This window comes from Tachyglossus aculeatus, chromosome 16, assembly GCF_015852505.1.
Source record: "Tachyglossus aculeatus isolate mTacAcu1 chromosome 16, mTacAcu1.pri, whole genome shotgun sequence".
Lineage (NCBI taxonomy): Eukaryota > Metazoa > Chordata > Mammalia > Monotremata > Tachyglossidae > Tachyglossus > Tachyglossus aculeatus.
In genome coordinates this window covers 45,300,524-45,318,931 of record NC_052081.1, presented here as the reverse complement: position 1 = coordinate 45,318,931, position 18,408 = coordinate 45,300,524, and the positions used below count along the sequence as shown (strand labels likewise).

At 47.3% G+C, this 18,408-nt stretch overlaps 1 protein-coding gene across 1 annotated transcript; it reads left to right on the top strand.

Annotated features, from left to right (window-relative positions):
* The first annotated feature begins 1,498 nt into the window (after positions 1 to 1,498).
* Positions 1,499 to 17,792, top strand: HEYL (hes related family bHLH transcription factor with YRPW motif like). Its single transcript, XM_038758248.1, has 5 exons — positions 1,499 to 1,940; positions 11,121 to 11,187; positions 12,533 to 12,616; positions 15,170 to 15,251; positions 17,114 to 17,792. The coding sequence occupies exons 1-5, from the start codon at positions 1,864 to 1,866 to the stop codon at positions 17,785 to 17,787; spliced, it is 984 nt and encodes a 327-aa protein (XP_038614176.1). The 5' UTR covers positions 1,499 to 1,863; the 3' UTR covers positions 17,788 to 17,792.
* The last annotated feature ends 616 nt before the right edge of the window (positions 17,793 to 18,408 follow it).

Sequence of the window (18,408 nt, the reverse complement as noted above, 5' to 3'; positions counted from 1 at the left end):
AGGCAGAAGAGGAGGGAGGAAAAGAAAAAGGGAGGGAGAAAAGGAGGGAGGGAGAGAGGAAGGGAGAAGGGAGAGAAAACGGGGGAAGAAGGGAGAGAGGAAGGAAGGGAGAAGGAGGAAAGGGGAGAGAGGAAGGAAAGGAGAAAAGGGGGAAGAAAGGAGAGAAGAGGGGAGGGAGAGAGAGGGGAGAAGAAGGGAGGGAAGCATGGGGGAAGAAGGGAGAGAGGAAAGGGGGGAGGAAGAGAGGGAGAAAAGGGGGAGAAGGAAGGAAAGAGGAAGGGAGGCAGAAGAGGAGGGAGGAAAAGAAAAAGGGAGGGAGAAAAGGAGGGAGGGAGAGAGGAACGGAGAAGAAGGGAGAGAAAATGGGGGAAGAAGGTAGAGAGGAAGGGAGGGAGAAGGGGGAAAGGAGAGAGAGGAAGGAAGGGAGAAAAGGGGGAAGAAAGGAGAGAAGAGGGGAGGGGGGAGCAGAAGGGAGGAAAACATGGGGGAAGAAGGGAGAGAAGAAAGGTGGAAGGAAGAGAGGGAGAAAAGGGGGAGAAGGAAGGAAAGAGGAAGGGAGGCAGAAGAGGAGGGAGGAAAAGAAAAAGGGAGGGAAAAAAGGGGTGGATGGAGAAAAGGGGTGGGGGGAGAAAGAGAAGGAAGAAGGGAGGGCGAGCACCTGGAGAGAGAAGTAATATTGCGCTGGAGGGGGCAGGGAGTTGGGGCCGGGACGGAGGAGGAGGGAAGCGGGAGGGAGCAATTTGTATCCTCTTCAGAGTTAACTTCTTCATCTCTCCCAGGGCTCTGACCTTATCAGAACTCCAAACAGGGGCCGGGTCAATGCCCTCCCCTCTCCCTCTTCGCCGCCGCCTATTGATTAATCCCCGTCAATAGCCCCTTTGAAAAGCTGGCCTCCGCCAGCAAAGGAGCTTAGAATAAGATGGTTTTCATCGGAATCCTCAGCCCCTCCGTCGGCCGGTCCTCGCAGACATGTGCGCGGGGCGTGGAGGCGGGAGGGGGGAGGGAGGCTGGATGTTGATTTTTCCCTGCAACAACTCGAGGCTTTTTTTTTTATCAGTCCCATCTCTTTCCCACGGTTTTCGGTTGCCAATAAGGTCACTGGTCCCTTTAAACCGCGGCTGAGAGCCGGGGGGGAGGGGATGGGGGGAGGTGGGGAGGGGGAGAAGAGGAGGAGGAGGAGGGGCCGCAAGTGTTCACACGCTGTTCTTTTTCCAGGAAGAATCAGCGCAGCGAGAGGGGAGGGAGAGGGAGGAGAATTGAAAACCTGGGAAAAAGCTGAGCGCGGCGCAGTTAATCCATCACTCCAGGGGGAGAGCTCATTAACCCATTAAACGGAGAGGTTAAAGGCGGGCTGGGAAGAGGGGGAGAGGGTGGGAGAAGGCGAAAGACGGGGGGAGAAGGTTGGAGAGGAGCAGGCCCGAGAGGGAGAAAAGGGGGAGCAAGGTAAGGGAGTTGGGTGTTGATTTTGGGGGTTTTTTTTGGTGGAGGGTGGGGGAAAAAAAAGAGTGTGGGAGAGGAGCAATTGAACGACAAGAAACCAGAGGATAGGTGGAGGGGGTTGGAGAGACAGCATTCCCACTCCCCAAAGACGGGTGGAAGCGATTTTGGTAGTGGTGGTGGTGGGTTTTGCCAGCCAGACAAAGGAGCAGAGAGGGCTAGGGGTGTCACTGGGAGGGGAGGAGGTGGGAAGGAGGAGGGGGCTAGTCTCAATCAGGGCTGCCTCCTTATTCCATCTGGCTTCAGCCCCCACCTCTTCCCAGGGCTCTGTGTGTGTGTGTGTGTGTGTGTGTGTGTGTGTGTGTGTGTGTGTGTGTGTGTTTGCACACACACCCCAGAGGGGCACTCGATTTGCTGCCGCTGACCATGAAGAGGCTATGCGAGGAGACCTCTTCGGACACCGAATCGGATGGAATCATAGATGTGGGAAAAGAAGAATACAGGTAAGGGGCTCTGGGCTCATCCAGACAATCCCCCCCTTCTCCCCCTTTCAGGCTGGGTTGGGGGGATAGATTGTACAGCCCGGGCTGGGGAGCCAGAGGATGTGGGTTCTAGTCCCCGCTCCCCAACTTGAATGCTGTGTGACCCTTGGGCAAGCCGTTTCACTTCTCTGGGCCTCGGTGACCTCCTCTGTAAAATGGGGATGAAGACTGGGAGCCCCACGTGGGACAACCTGACGACCTTGTGTTTACCCCAGCGCTTAGAACAGTGCCTGGCACTTAGGAAGCTCTTAACAAGTACCATCGTTGTTACTGTCAACAGCCTGATCTGGATGGAGGCAGAGGGTTTTCCCGAGATTAATCCAGCTGGCCCTCGAAGGATTCCTTAGGATAAATCCAGCTTGCTTCTTTGAAGTGAAAAACTTGTTATTTCACTTTCTTTTTTGGCCTTCTTTTTCCTCTTCTTTTCTTCTCTTTCTCCAGCCCCATCATCAAAAGCTATTTTCCTCCGCCAAACACACTGGCCAGCTTTCAAAAATTATTTCACAGTCTTATAGGGTACTAGTTTAGGTGACCGTAAGTTCCCTGTGGGCTGGGAACATGTCTACCAACACGGTTGTAATACATATTATTGAGCGCTTGCGGTGTGTAGAACACTGTACTGAGTGCTTGGGACAGTATGCTATAAGAACAGTCACATTCCCTACCCACAACGAGCTTACAGTCTAGAGGGAGGGAGACAGACATCAATACAAGTAAAGTATTATGCTCCCCCAATCGTTTAGCACAGTAAGCGCTCAATAAATACCATCGAAGAGAATGACAACTTTAGATTTTGATTACTCCCCTTTTTGCTAGATTCTCCTACTAACGGGTTGTGGGGGCAGAGATTGTCTCTATTGCCGTATTGTACCCTCCCAAGCGCTTAGTACAGGGCTCTGCACACAGTAAGCGTTCAACAAATAGGATGGAATGAATGAAAACCCACTTGGGAAGAGCCCAAGTGGAGGTAAGAGTTACATCCTCTGGTCTGGCTGAATAAAATCCCGGTCTGTCTGGGATGTGTTCTGTTCCCACCATTATCTGAAAGCCTATTGATACTAAATATAGTTAACATACAATTAGCAGTACTCACGAATGGGGCTGCCTCTCTCCACCTCCCACATTGTTTCAATCCAGTTCCCACAGTCGGAGGGGACTAGTATAGTGCCAAGGACGGGAAGAGAATGAGCTGCTACCTTTTGAGACTATGAACTAGTCACTGAAATGCCCGTGCCCAGTCTGACTAGTAAAATGGGATTCCTCCTTCAGTTAAGTGGAGGTGAAGTTCCCACTCTAAACTTTTCCAGAGGTGCTTATGACATGTTAGGTTAAAGAGATTGTGAACAGTGAAAATCAGACCCAGAAGTGTTGCTGAATTACGGGTGGAATTTGCAGCGACTGTTCTATATTCATCCATTCAATCATATTTATTGAGCACTTACTGTGTGCAGAGCACCGTACTAAGTGCTTGCACTGTACTTTATCGTTTTTCTGAAGAGCTCAGAAGGGCATCCCGATAGTTTACTTGGCAGAATTATATCTTGAGCCGCTTTTCACTCATCCGTTAATCAATCAATCATCAGTATTTATTGAGCGCTCACTGTGTGCAGAGCACTGTGCTAAGCACTTGGAGGAGAACAGTGTAACAGAATTCCCTGCCCAGGAGCTCCCAGTTCATTGGGGACTGGAAGCGGAGAGAATGGGCCGTGCGGGAGGCTGTTGTTTCTTTTACGTTTGTAGCCAATTCAGTGGCATTTATTGAGCACTTACTTGTGTGCAGAGCACTGGACTAGACGCTTGGAAAGTACAATTCGGCAACAGAGAGAATCCCTGCCCACAAGGAGAGGGGCCTCTTGATTTTAGAGGCGGGTTTACAAGAGTTGATGATGACACTAAAGAGCCTGTTGTTGGTTAGGAATTGATTCTATTGCCGAATTGTACTTTCCAAGTGCTTAGTACAGTGCTCTTCACACAGTAAGCGCTCAATAAATACGATTGAATGAATGAATGACTAGTGTAGTTGTAAAGGAGCAGTTGGTAAGGGATTTCTCCTTTGAAAGGTGTGGAAAATCAGAAAGTTTGTCTCCTAGCAAAGAGTGCTGCTTCTGCCCCCCCGACAATCTTTTTAGCATCAGGGCATGGACAGAGGATGAATCTCCCCTCTAGACTTTAAACTCCTAGAGAGCAGGGAACAACGTATCTACCAACTCTCTTGTATTGAACTCTCCCAATTGCTTAGTACAGTGTTCTGCCCACAGTAAGCACTTCTAGACTGTGAGCCCACTGTTGGCTAGGGACCGTCTCTATATGTTGCCAACTTGTACTTCCCAAGCGCTTAGTACAGTGCTTTGCACACAGTGAGCGCTCAACAAATACGATTGAATGAATAAGTATTGATTTATTGATGGTACTTGTCTATAAAAATATAACTTCACAGCATCTTTTGATGAATCCAGAACAATCTCAGCTCTTCCTTTTCTAGTTACTAATTCTGGTGCAAATTAAAGTGATTTGAACTCCACTGCCTTTCTCCTTTTGCCTTTCAACGCTCCACAGATACCTTATCCAAGGCTGAGAGGCACTAAGCAAACCTAATTTACAGTAAATAACTTGACCAGATCGTGCATGTATAATGAGTAACTGACTCAATTGTCCAGCTCTTTTACACACAAACCACTTAACAGACAGTGTAAGTCATCGTACCTATAAACAACACACATTTGGAATTACCAGAATTTGGGAACAGGGAAGCTCATTCTTGATTTTTTAAAAAAATTAATTGTTTTTTCAGACATTTGGCAAATGCAACCCTTCCTTTTCAAATTTATGGGAATTTTCAACTGAGGATGAAATTATTCTGTGAAAAATGATCACTCTGCAACTCTGCATATATTTCAGCACATGTAATCAATCAATCAGTTAATCAATCATATTTATTGAGTTCTTATAGTAATTGGGAGAGTTCAAAATACCAGAGTTGGTAGACACCTTCCCTGCCCACCTGCAATGAGAGTTCCCCTGCAAGAGTGCATAATAATAATAATAATAAAAATCATTATTATTATGATGATGATTTGTTTATTAGGTCCCAACCACAATGCTAAACGCTGGAATAAATACAAAATAATTTGACGGGTCACCGTCCCTCTCCCTCACAGTGCTTACAATCTGAGTGTGTGTTCAAAATACACTCATTTGCACACATTGAACACCTTCACACCTAATGTCCAATCTCTTCCCGAAACTCTCCTTACTGTGGCAGGAAAAACACCCAAAGGAACCCCCACCAAAGTAGTCATCCCCTCCCCACCTCCTGCTTCTTTCCCTGTTCATGAAACCTTGGAGACTGAGACCTTGATTAATGCAGATCATCTGCAGGCAGATAAAACACTTTCCCTTCAAAATAAAACTCTTTGAGGGCAAGGACCAAGTATCCTAGCCTCCTACACAGTTGTACTCTCACATAGTAGGTGCGCCAGAAATGCCATTAGTTGATTGACTGGCTTTCAAAGACCCATCGGAGAAGGAAATCTTTTACTCTTCTTCTTGGATCTTCGCAGCCAGGAAATACTGTAGGTATCGAGAACTATTCCAAGGATAGAGAACTAGGGATTGGGAGAACAGTTAGGAGCTGGGAAAGGGGAGGGCATTCTAAAGGAAAAAAAGACGTTTTGGATGGGGGAATAATAATAATACTAATTATCTGTGGCATTTGTTAAGCACTTAGTATGTGCCAAGCACTGTACTAAGTGTTGGGGTAGATACAGGATAATGAGGTCCCACAGTTGCCTGTTGTGTGACCTTGGACAAGTCACTGAAAAGCAGCTTGGCTTAGTGGATAGACCCCGGGCACGGGAGTCATAAGGTCCTGGGTTCTAATCCCAGCTCTGCCACTTGTCTGCTGTGTGACCTTGGGTAAGTCACTTCACTTCTCTGTGCCTCAGTTACCTCATCTGTAAAATGGGGATTTTGACTGCGAGACTCAGGTGGGACAGGGACTGTGTCCAACCTGATTTGACCTCATGTGGGTCAGGGACAGCGTGTGACCTGATTAACTTGTGTCTACTCCAGTGCTTGACATATAATAAACACTTAAATACCATAATAATAATAAAAATAATTGTGTTAATTTCCCAAACTCCATTATATAGTATGACTTCCCAGACCTGTTTAAACATCTGAACCTGGAACTCTTTTTCTGGTCAAGGATTTTGGGAGCCCTTGAAGTTGGGGCTTTAGTTTGTTTTTTTCTTTTAAAGGAACCATATTTCTCTTTCATTCATTTAATTATATTTATTGAGCACTTACTATTGCCTACTTTACTATGAATACAGAGCACTGCAATAAACACATGGGACAGTATAATATGACAATAAATAAACAGACGCATTCCCTGCCCACAATGATCTTACAGTCTTCCTCACCTCTCATTCTGTCACACCAGTATTTATTAATCATAATAATAATGATGGCATTTATTAAGCGCTTACTATATGCAAAGCACTGTTCTAAGCGCTGGGGAGGTTACAAGGTGATCAGGTTGTCCCACAGGGGGCTCACAGTCTTAATCCCCATTTTACAGATTAGGGAACTGAGGCCCAGAGAAGTGAGGTGACCGGCCCAAAGTCATACAGCTGACAAGTGGCAGAGGCGGGATTGGAACCCATGACCTCTGACTCCAAAGCCCCTGCTCTTTCCACTGAGCCACGCTGCTTCTCTTATTTAGTGTTTTTCTTAGCTTCCTCTCCTTGACTCCTAAACAAAACTGTCATATCTTTAAGAAAACATGAAAAACTAAAAGAAAAAACATCCCGGGTCCTGGATCTAGTTCTTTGGGTGATCCTTCCCAATATGCGTCAGCACTGCGTACAGAGGAGGTCCTAACCAAAGAGTCTCATGAACTTAATGACTTTGACTTTTATCGAACTAGCCTCAAATTTCTGGGCTCTGACAAAGTGCCCAGGCTGCAGGCCTGACTTCAGGAACTCTGACTCTACCCTGGGAAAGGCAAAGAACTATGGACTCATGGAAAGAACTATCATGAGAACGTCAACAAATTCACAAATTAAAAAACCAGGAAAATCATCGGTTGTAAAGGCACTCAGTCTTTACACTCACACTGAATACTTTGTGGTTCTGTTGTTTTATACACCCTACCACTGATTTATGTACCCTGCTATTTAAGCCCTAACTCCTGTATATATTCACTCCTCTATCTTTTTCTTTTCTCTAAAGTTTTTCAGTGTCTTTGTCTTCTTTCCTACATAGTAAATTATATCTGTAATTTCTTTATTTATATTAATGTCTGTATCCCCCATCTCTGTAATTTATTTATTTATACTGATGTCTGTCTCCCCATCTAGGCTGAAGCTCACGGTGGTCAGGGAACGTTTCTACTAATTCTGTTATACTGTACTCTCCCAAATGCGTAGTACAGTGCTCTGCTCACAGTAGGCACTCAATAAATGCTATTGATTGATCGATTGAAGTAAGGTCTTTGGAGACAGGTGTAGTTTCTACTAAGCGTGTTTATTAATTGTGAATCCCTTGAGGGGTCCATGTTTAATTCCCACCTGTCTTCTCGTTCTCACCATTTAGTACAATGCTCTGCAAATAGTAAGTACTTAATAAATTACTGTGCTACTACTACAACTAATCTTGCAACTACCACTACAGATTCTGTTGTATTTTCCCAAGTGCTTAGTACCGTGTTCTACATGGAGTAGGCGCTCAGTAAATACTACTGATTATTCTCCCCTGTTTACGGAAGAACAACTGTGGTTGCGTTGGTGCACATGAGACCCCCCTTAAAAGTGGGTATTTAGGAAGGCAGGAGGACTCTAGTGAGTTGGAGAGTATTTTGGTAAATATGATGAAGAAGACTGTTGTCTCTGTCAGGTGGTCCTACATAATTAACTAGTATTCCTCTGTGGGGTCTTTGCCCTAGTTTTGGACTTCTCATGTTTTTTTTTTTGATGGCATTTATTAAGCACTTACTATGTGCAAAGCACTGTTCTAAGCGCTGGGGAGTTTACAAAGTGATCAGGTTGGCCCACGGGGGGCTCACAGTCTTAATCCCCATTTTACAGATGAGGGAACTGAGGCCCAGAGAAGTGAAGTGACTTGCCCAAAGTCACACAGCTGACAAGTGGCGGAGCCGGGATTTGAACCGATGACCTCTGACTCCAAAGCCCGGGCTCTTTCCACTGAGCCACGCTGCTTCCCACGCTGTTAAACCAGCAGGGATTTTCCTCTTTCACTCTTGGGCTAAGACTGGGTCCGTACTGACTGAAAAAAAAGCATCCAGTGAAGAAGGAAGGTGTGACACTATGGCCTTGGTGGCATCTCGGTTGCCATTTGACAGAATTCCCAGCGTGACGCCACTTTTAGCTGCGTTGCCCAAACTCACAACCCAACCCAGGGAGCGGTTTTGCCAGCAGTTTGCCCAGCACTTGAAAAACGGAGCTCTGAGGGCTAGTATAGATGGGAGTCCTCGTTTTTCACGCTCTCCCGGCTCCGAGTGAAGATCCTATTGAGGCTGCCGTCAGCCCACCCACAATGCCAATCCTCCGGCCCTCGCTGCTGCTGCTGCTGCTGGCGGTCACTGCTCAGTAATCTAATACTTTGCCCCCCATCACTGCCACCTCCCATGGCTGAGGGCCAGCTCCACAGTGGACAAGGCCTGAGGTCCTGCAGGGGGGAGCGGCCGATCTCACGCGTTCTGGCTATTCTCCTCTGAAACTGAATCTCGTCTCTCGGGGGTGACACTGCCATTTCTGATCGGATTACAGAAGCAGATTCTGGTAAATCTAACCCTCGGCCTCCCGGGACCACTTTCGGGACGGGTGGACGCCTCTTTGTAGAGACTCTCATTATCCGGGTTTCTGTTGTGTTGTTTTAAAAACCACGTTCTTTCATTATCCTGGTTTCTGCTGGGTTGTTGGAAAAAAAACAGTCCGGTGGAATCAAATCACCTTAACTTTGTAAACGGAGTCAGTCAGTCAGTCAATCGTATTTATTGCATGCTTACTGTGTGCAAAGCACTTGGGAGAGTACAATATAACAGACACATTCCCTGCCTACAAGGAGCTTACTGTCTAGAAGGCGCTTACAGTTTAGAGTCAGAAATCAGCATGTTTCAGAGGAATTTGTTCTTTGCCACAGATCAAGAAGTTGTGTTTTGCCACTGACCTGCTGGGTGTGACCTAAGGCAAGACACTTTACCACTCTGTGCCTCAGTTTCCTCAACAGTAAAGTGAGGATAAAATACTTGCTCTCCCTCCTTCTTAGACTGTTACCTCCGAACAATAATAATAATAAAAATAATGGTATTTGTTAAACGCTTAATATTTGCCAAGCACTGTTCTAAGCACTGGGGTAGATACAAATTAATCAGGTTGTCAATCAATCAATCAATCATATTTATTGAGCACTTACTGTGTGCAGAGCACTGTACTAAGCACTTGGGAAGTACAAGTTGGCAACATATAGAGACGGTCCCTACCCAACAGTGGGCTCACAGTCTAGAAAAGTCCCACGTGGGGCTCTCAGTATTAATCCTCATTTTACAGATGAGGTAACTGAGGCACAGAAAAGTGAAGTGGCTTGCCTAAGGTCACACAGAAGACAAGTGGCAGAGCCGGTATTAGAACTCATGTCCTCTGACTCCCAAGCCCGTGCTCTTTCCACTAAGCCACACTGCTTCTCCGAATGGGACAGGGATTGATCTGTGTCTATTTTGAATCTATTCCAGTGCTTAGCACAGGGTCTGGCACAGATCAAGCACTTACTAACACCATTAAAATAAAAAATAAGAAGTCCCGCCTTTGAGTTGGCCTCAGGACCTATATGTCAGTTATACACACCAGATTGACAAAATTATTTCAGACCTCATCTTACCCCCAGTTCTGTCCCCAAATCCTTCCCTTGCCCTGGGTCACCTCGACAATCCCCAGAGAACAGGCAGGCTGGCCTCAGGGTTCAGGAGGGAGTAAGGAGCCACTAATGGGCCTGTGTTCTAGTCCCAATTCTGCCACTTAGCTGCTGTGTGACCTTGGGTGAGTCACGTAACTATCCTATGCCTCAGTTTCCTTCTCTGTAGAGGGGGCATTAAAACTTGCTGTCCCTCCCCTCCAAACTGTGAGTCCCACATGGGACAGGGACTGTGTTTGACCTGATTAATTTGTACTTACCTCAGGGCTTAAAATAGTGCTTGGAACGTATTGAGCACTTGAGAAAGAGAAGCAGCATAGCCTAGTGGAAAGATCTTGGGCCTGAGAGTCAGAGGACCTGAGTTTTAATCCTGCCTCTGCCACCTGTCTGTTGTGTGACATCGGGGAAATCACTTCAATTATCTGTGCCTCAATTTCCTCATCTGTAAAATGGGGATTCAATTCTATTTCTTCCTATCTAGACTTTGGACAAGTCACTTAACTTCTCTGTGTCTCAGTTACCTCATCTGTAAAATGGGGATTAAGACTGTGAGCCCCCCGTGGGACAATCTGGTCACCTTGTAACCTCCCCAGTGCTTAGAACAGTGCTTTGCACATAGTAAGTGCTTAATAAATGCCATCATCATTATTATTATTATTATTAGACTGTGAGCCCCATGTGGGACAGGGTCTGCGTCCAACCTGATAACCTTGTATCTACTCTGGTATTTAGAACAGTGCTTGGCACATAGTGAACATTGGACAGGTTGGACACAGTCCACACTGTGAGTGGGGCTCACAGTCTTAATCCCCATTTTACAGATGAGGGAACTGAAGGACAGGGAAGCAAAGTGACTTGCCCAAGGTCACACAGCAGACAAGCAATGGAGCCAGGACTAGAACCCAGGTCCTTTTGACTTCCAGGCTTGGGCTCTATCCACTAGGCCACACTGCTTCTCATTTTACCTGCTGTTAGATGGACCAGATACAGGCTGGGCCAATATCTACCTGCCTCCAATTCCTCTTCTTTCCCTGCCTTGTCCAGACGGTATTAAATACACTATACTGTGCACTGAAGGGATTCCAAGGAATGGGGAAAAAACCGAGCCACTTGGTCTACCTTAGCCTGAACCCTTTAAACCTGTGAATGTTTTGAATGGAAAGCGGTTAAACAAACCTTTTTTTTTTTTTCCCTCCCCACCATCTCCAGCCAAATATCCAGGTCTGTTTCCCCAACCACTACATCTCAGATGCAAGCCAGGAAAAAGCGGAGAGGGGTGAGTCCCAGGTCCCTCTTCCAGAAAACCGGATTTCGCTTTTGTACCTCGGGCTCGACACGTAGGCAGTCTGTTTCTCCGGGAATTTCACAATTTGTTCTGAGCTCATTATTGGGGTAATGGGATCTCCCTTGGGCAACTCACATGGGTGGCCTGAAACACTGGAAACGAGTGGAATGACACTACCATTGTGTTTGAGTCATGGATGTGTGTGTTTGTGTGCGTGTGTGCGCGCGTGCTCTGTTCTTTTAGTCACATTAAATATCATTAAAAAAATGTCCAGTGTGGCCTTGAAAAAGCTCAGACTTCAGAATCAGGGCCAGGACTATAACAATGAGGAAGGCCCAGGCCCCTCCCCTGGAATCCCAAGAGAACGCATGATTTTCTTTCCCTCCTCCCCCTACGATCTCACACCCTGACACACTGGGCTGAAGTCGGCCCCAGAGTTGATAGAGCCAGCTCTGCTGCCCCAGTCCAAGATGGGTACCAACAAGCAGCATGGCCAGTGGAAAGAGTAGGGACCTGAGTCAGAAGACTTGGGTTCTAATCCTGGTTCAATCACTTGTCTGCTTATGACTTTGGGCAAATTACTTCTCTGCCTCATCTGTAAAATGGGGATTCAATCCTATACCTTCGTACTTAAGGAAGCAGAGTGGCATAGTGGATAGAGCACGGGCCTGGAAATCAGAAGGTCGGGGTTCTAATCCCTGCTCCTCCATTTGTCTGCTGTGTGACCCTAGGCAAGTCGCTTCACTTCTCTGTACCTCAGTTCCCTCAACTGTAAAATGGTGATTAAGACTGTGAGCACTTTGTGGGGCAGGGACTGTGTCCAAACCTATTACCCAGCACTTAGAATAGTGCCTGGCACATAGTAAGTGCTTAACAAATACCATAATTATTATTATTATTACTTAGGCTGTGAACCCTATGTGAGATAGGGAAATCTGGGGAGAAATTATTGCTTACAATTTAAGTTTTTCTGAGATTGGCTGGGAGGGTTCGCGCACAGACACAGCAGAGAGAGCAAGGGCTGAGGTTTTTTTTAAAAAAATAATATTTATTGGGCTCTCACTATGTGCCAGGCACTGTACTAAGCACTGGGGTAGAACAAGGTAATCAAGCTAGACTCAGTCCCTGTCCCACATGGGGATCGCAGTCTTAATCCCCATTTTACAGATGAGGTAACTGAGGCCCAGAGAAGTGAAGTGACTTGCCCAAGGTCACACCACTGACAAGTGGTGGAGCCAGGACTAGAACTCAGGTCCTTTTGAGTCCCAGGTCCGGGCTGTAGCCACTAGGCCTTGCTGCTTCTGCTGTTTCTCACCCTGCTGTGATTCTCTTTTAGATTATAGAGAAACGGCGACGAGACCGGATCAACAGCAGTTTGTCCGAACTCCGGCGCCTCGTTCCCACTGCCTTCGAGAAGCAGGTACGTTCGGGGCACCCTGAGGTATTTGGTATAACTGTGGTATTTGTTAAGGCCTAACTCGGTGCCGAGCACCGTGCTAAACGCTGGGGTACATTCGGTACGATCCGATCAGACTCGGTCTCTGTCCCACACCGGACGGGCGAAAGACTCCTTGACCAAAGGCGATTCCCAACAGGAAGTTGCGATGCCGAAGGTTCTGTAAGGTTTATTTGCGATCCAAGCGGAAATACCTTCAAGAAGCTACCTCCTTCCCTGCAAATCAAGGCAAGACTCAGCCTCTGTCTCTCTCTGTCTCGCTTTATCTCTGCTTGTCTAGAGAAGCACTGTAGCCTATGGAAAGAGCACATACCCGGGAGTCAGAGGACTGGGGTTCTGATCCCGGTTCCACCACGTACCCGCTGTGTGACTTTGAGCAAGTCGCTTAACTTCTGTGCCTCAGTTCCCTCATCTGCAAAATGGGGGTTCAATACCAATTCCCCCTCCTACTTAGACTGTGTGCCTCATGTGGAACCTGATGACCTTGTAGCTATTGCAGCACTTAGTACAATGCTTGGCACATAGTAAGTGCTTAACAAATACGACAATTATTATTGTCTCTGCTGGTCTTTCTGCCACGTACACACGAACACACACACACTCAGGGTTTTAATCCTTGTGACTCTCTGCCCTTCGTCATCTTAAGCATCTACGGTCAGGTAGTAGTTCCAGAGGGAGGCTCTTTGGTTGTATATGTAGCATTTGAGCACTTTTCAAACACTCTGACGCTCAGCTTCTATTGCCTTCTCCCATTAGCCGAGGTACTAAAAATCTTTCTTCTGTGGATACCTCCATCAGAGTTGTCATTCATTCATTCATTCAATTCTATTTATTGAGCACTTAATATGCACAGAGCACTGTACTAAGTTCTTTGGAGAGTACAGTCTAATGATTGGCAGACACATTCCCTGCCCACAACGAGCTAACAGTCTGGAGGGGGAGAGAGACATTAATAGAAATAAATGTGACAGCTATGGACATAAGAGCTGTGGAGCTGGGAAGGGGGTTGAATAAAGGGAGCGAGTCAGGGTGACGCGGAAGGGAGTGGGAGAAGAGGAAAGGAGGGCTTGGGGAAGGCCTCTTGGAGGAGATGGGCCTTGGATAACTCAATGACTCTCCTTCTTCCGGGTGTTCCCGGCAGGGCTGGATCCAGAAATGAGATGACAGTCTCTCCTGTGGAAATAATTGAGCCGCCAGTTTCCTGATTCATTCAATCGTATTTATTGAACGCTTACTGTATGCAGAGCACTGCACTGAACACTTGGGAGAGTACAATATAACAATAAACTGACATATTTCCTGCCCACAGTGAGTTTACAGTCTAGAGGACTGAAAACCTCCAGTGCTTTTGTTGTCTCTAGGGACCCCCCTCCCCTCCACATAAAACTTACACACTACCCCAGGCTTCTTTGAGGTAGGGGAACCACACTTTATTTGTGTTAAATTGAGCTGAGCTAAATAATAATAATGTAATATATACTATAGTTTTATAATGTAATATAGTGATATAATAGAACAATAGTAATTATTATTTGTCTTAGTAGTACTGTGTTGGGTGAATGATGTTGATTTCAAGGTCTTTAGCAGGCAAAGATGAAAATCATTACCACCTGCAACTCTTTATTGTCCTCTGAGACACACACATCCCCCCCACACAAACACACACACACACACACAAATGCATACCCCATTCACAAGCTGAATAGTCTATAAGGGACTTAAAGTCTTGAGATGATATAGACAAAACACTTCAGGAAAGCTCATCTGGTAATCAATCAATCAATCATATTTATTGAGCGTTTACTGTGTGCAGACCACTGTCCTGAGCGCTTGGGAGAGTTCAGTATAACTGGTAGTTGCTTAAAGAGTTAAAAAACAGTTTCATTTGGTCATCCTGTCACCTCAGCATTTTCCTGTTTTAGAATCAGAAAACCTAGAATGTGGCAGGGAATGGTGGTGACACATAAGGGGCGCTTAGAACAGTGCCTGGCATATAAGTGGCATGGCATAGTTTCTAGAGCACAGGCCTCGGAGTCAGAAGGTCATGGATTCTAATCTCATTTCTGCCACTTATCTGCTGTGTGACCCTGGGCAAGTCACTTTACTTCTCTGTACCTCAGTTCCCTCATCTGGAAAATGGGGATTGAGACTGTGAGCCCATGTGGGATAGGGACTGTGTCCAGCCCGATTTCGTTGTCTCTACCCCAGCACTTAGTACAGTGCCTGGCACACAGTAAGCACTTGACAAATACCATTATTGTTATTAATAATAATAAAAACAAATACCATAATCACCATAATTATTACATAAATCAGTGGCATCCTCATCTCACTGTCTTCAACCTTGGCCCTCAATTCTTTTTCCTTTGACCTTATTGGCCCCCAAATCTCTCTGCTATTGATTTTTCTCTCCAGAATAAACAACCGAATGTACCACTGAGGATGGGTAGAAATTGCCAAATGCCTTGGATTTAATGATATCTTGTAGTCATGCCCTTTCCCCTTCCTCAAATGCAGGGCTCTTCCAAACTGGAGAAAGCCGAAATCCTACAGATGACGGTCGACCATTTGAAAATGCTCCACGCTACAGGAGGGACGGGTGAGTTTTCTTTCGAGGAAGAGAGAGGGAGGAGAGGAGAGGATATCCATTCTGAGCAGGAGGGCAGCTAGGGATTGTGAGGGCCTTGGTGGGAGAGTGGTGCCTAGCAAAAAGGTGGTTTTGCGTTCGAGAGAACAAGGTTGAGGGAGTTCATCAAGCTCAGAGCCTCTGCTACTTCAAGGTCCCGGTTTTCAGCTGTTCCGATCACTCACCATTGACAGAGGACCAATCAGAGCCCGGGGAGGATCTTCCATCCTGAAGTTAGAGAAGCAGTGTGGCTCAGTGGAAAGAGCCCGGGCTTGGGAATCAGAGGTCATGGGTTCTAATTCCGGCTCCACCACTTGTCAGCTATGTGACCTTGGGCAAGTCACTTAACTTCTCTGTGCCTCAATTACCTCATCTGTAAAATGGGAATTAAGACTGTGAGCCCCACATGGGACAACCTGATTACCTTGTGTCTCCCCCAGTGCTTAGAACAGTGCTTGGCACATAGTAAGCGCTTAATTAACACCATCATTATTATTATTAAGTTATGGTTAGGAGTTAGTCTGCACCGTCAACAGAGATTTTAAACTTCATAGTCTGTATGTGGTCATCTTGGAAGCAGATGCCTGTGGGTGGTGATTATGAGGAATGATAGGAAATCTCTTGTCCCGGCATAAATTACTACCATATTTTCTTAGTCTTTATACAGTCCACGGATTCAGCTTATTCTTGGTTGCCCAAGAGTCTGTAGAATTCCTATTTACTCTTTAGGGGCTGCTTAGATGTCACTCTATTGTGAGTGAGAATAATGAGCGATTCTATAATAATTAGTCAGGTGTCTTAATAGCCATTCAAATATACACAAGGGACTACCCAGCTGGGGTCTCAAGTCCGCTGTTTCTTTTTTTTTATGTATATGGTATTTGTTAAGTGCTTACTAGATGCCAGGCAATTTACTAAGTGCTGGGGTAGATACAAGCTCATCAGGTTGGACACAATCCGTATCCCACATGGGGCTCATGACATTAATCCCCATTTTACAGATGAGGTAACGGAGGCAAAGAGAAGTGAAGTGACTTGCCCCCAGGTCACCCAGCAGACAAGCGATGAGCTGGGATTAGAACCCAGGTCCTTCTGAGTCCCAGGCCTGTGTTCTATCCACTATAACATGGTGCTTCTCTGTTGCTATTAGACAAGCGAAATGAAAGGACTACTAGGACTTCAATAATAGTAATAGTGGTATTTGTTAGCGTTTACTATGGGACGAACACTGTACCAAGCACTGGAGTTGGTACAAGATAATCAGGTTCCACATAGGCCTCATTCTCAAAGTAGGAGGCAGAACAGGTTTGAATCCCCATTTTGCAGATAAGGGAACTGAGGCACAGAGAGTTAAATGACTTGCCCGAGGTCACAGACAAGTGGTGGAGTTGGGACCTTTCAAGTGACCCTCATGGGGTGTAAAGAAAGATCAGTCACTAGCATTCAATTCCTCCTCCTCCACTTGCCTGCAGGGAGATCTCATGGGACTCACAGCCTAAGTAGGAGGGAGAACGGGTATTCAACCCCCCACTTGACAGATGAGGAAACTGAGGCACAGAAAAGTGAAGTGACTTACCCAAGGTCACACGACAGGCAAGTGGCAGAACCAGGATTAGAACTCATGTCCCCCGACTCTCGGGGCCCAGGGTTTTTCCGCTAGGCTACATGACAGGTTTCGAATCCTTGTGAAATTTAGCAAACTTCTGTCCATGAAACCCGCTTTGCTCGCAAGTTCCTGGGGTGAAGCGTGCCCTTCCTCCAAAGGCAGGATGACGGGCCACACGTTCCCGGGCTGTGCTGGATGTGACGTTGGGCGTGGGCCGTTCTCCTCACAGGATTCTTCGACGCCCGGGCCCTGGCAGTGGATTACAGAAGCATCGGTTTCCGCGAGTGCCTGACTGAAGTGGTCAGATATCTGGGGATCCTCGAGGGACAGAGCAGTGCCGATCCCATCCGCATCCGGCTCCTCTCCCACCTGAACAACTACGTTTCCGAAATGGAGCCGTCGCCGGTGGCCACGGCCCTCCTGCCCTTTCAGACCTGGCCCTGGTCCTTCCTGCAAGGTGGGCCGGCGCCCGCCGGGCTTGCCAGCCGAGTCCAGGTGCCCCGGCGGGAACCAGCCCCGGGCCTGGCTCTCTTGACTGCTTCCTCCCTCGCCTACCCCGGCCCGACTCCAAGATCGGCTCCTCTCCGTCGGCTGCCCGGCGCCGTCCTGCCCACCCGCCGTGGCCTCCTGCCCAGCCGGGCGGGCTCCTCGTCTCGGAGGGGTCGGTCTGCTGGGGCACCGGTGGCCCCCGGAGGCCCCCCGAGGGCCACGGCGTCCAAGGACAGCCAAGTCACCGCGGCGGCGGCCTTCCTTCTCTCCTCTTCTGCCTCGGCCACAGCGGCCGGGCCCCCGCTTTACACAACCCCGCCAGCTGTGTTGAATCCTTCTCCCCAGGGGCTGGCCGTCAGGGTTGCCGCTGCTAGACTCTGCCGCTCCTGGGCCACCGAAATCGGGGCTTTCTAATTTGGGTCAGGGGGCGGGAGGCGTGGGGGTGGGGGGGTTCTCTTCCCAAACTTGACCAGAGATTCCGATCCTTCCAGGGAGTGTTTCCCACGATGGAAGCCACTGATCTGAGATCAAAGGGAATGCCCAGCCGAGCAGTCTTCCTGCTTTGCTTTGTGGAAATAATAGCTCCTCGAGACTCTCCTCTCTCTTTCCACCCTCTCCCGCTTCTCCTTCCTTATTCAGTCCTCCCTCAACCCCTTCCACATTAGCTCCCCCGGCCCCTAATCCCACCCCACCTCCCCTCATCCCCATCCTCAGTTATTTATACCTCCTCCATTTCAGCTTTACTGATAATCGTATTGAACTTAGATGGACTTTTCAGTGTATTGGCTACATTTCCCCCCTGCAGATGGGGAGTGAAATTTATCCCCAAGCCCTGAGAAAAAGTGCTCTCCTCATGCACAGATACAAGAGTCTCAAAGACTAACACCCACGCGTAGAAGCAGATGCCCCTGTATTCGACACTGGGTTTAATCAGGGGGTGTGGGATTCTGCTGAAAAAAAAAATCGGTTCGAGAAGAAGAAATAAATTGTTTCCAGGACTGGGGGTGAGACCGAGGCCTTGGGCAACAAATTCAC

What these genes read in the sequence shown, in the direction of transcription:
- HEYL (XM_038758248.1), top strand. Translation starts at nt 1,864, where the DNA reads ATGAAGAGGCTATGCGAGGAGACCTCTTCGGACACCGAATCGGATGGA. An exon ending in GTGGGAAAAGAAGAATACAG is followed by an intron (nt 1,941 to 11,120) that starts GTAAGGGGCTCT and finishes CACCATCTCCAG; the next exon opens with CCAAATATCCAGGTCTGTTT. An exon ending in CCACGCTACAGGAGGGACGG is followed by an intron (nt 15,252 to 17,113) that starts GTGAGTTTTCTT and finishes TTCTCCTCACAG; the next exon opens with GATTCTTCGACGCCCGGGCC.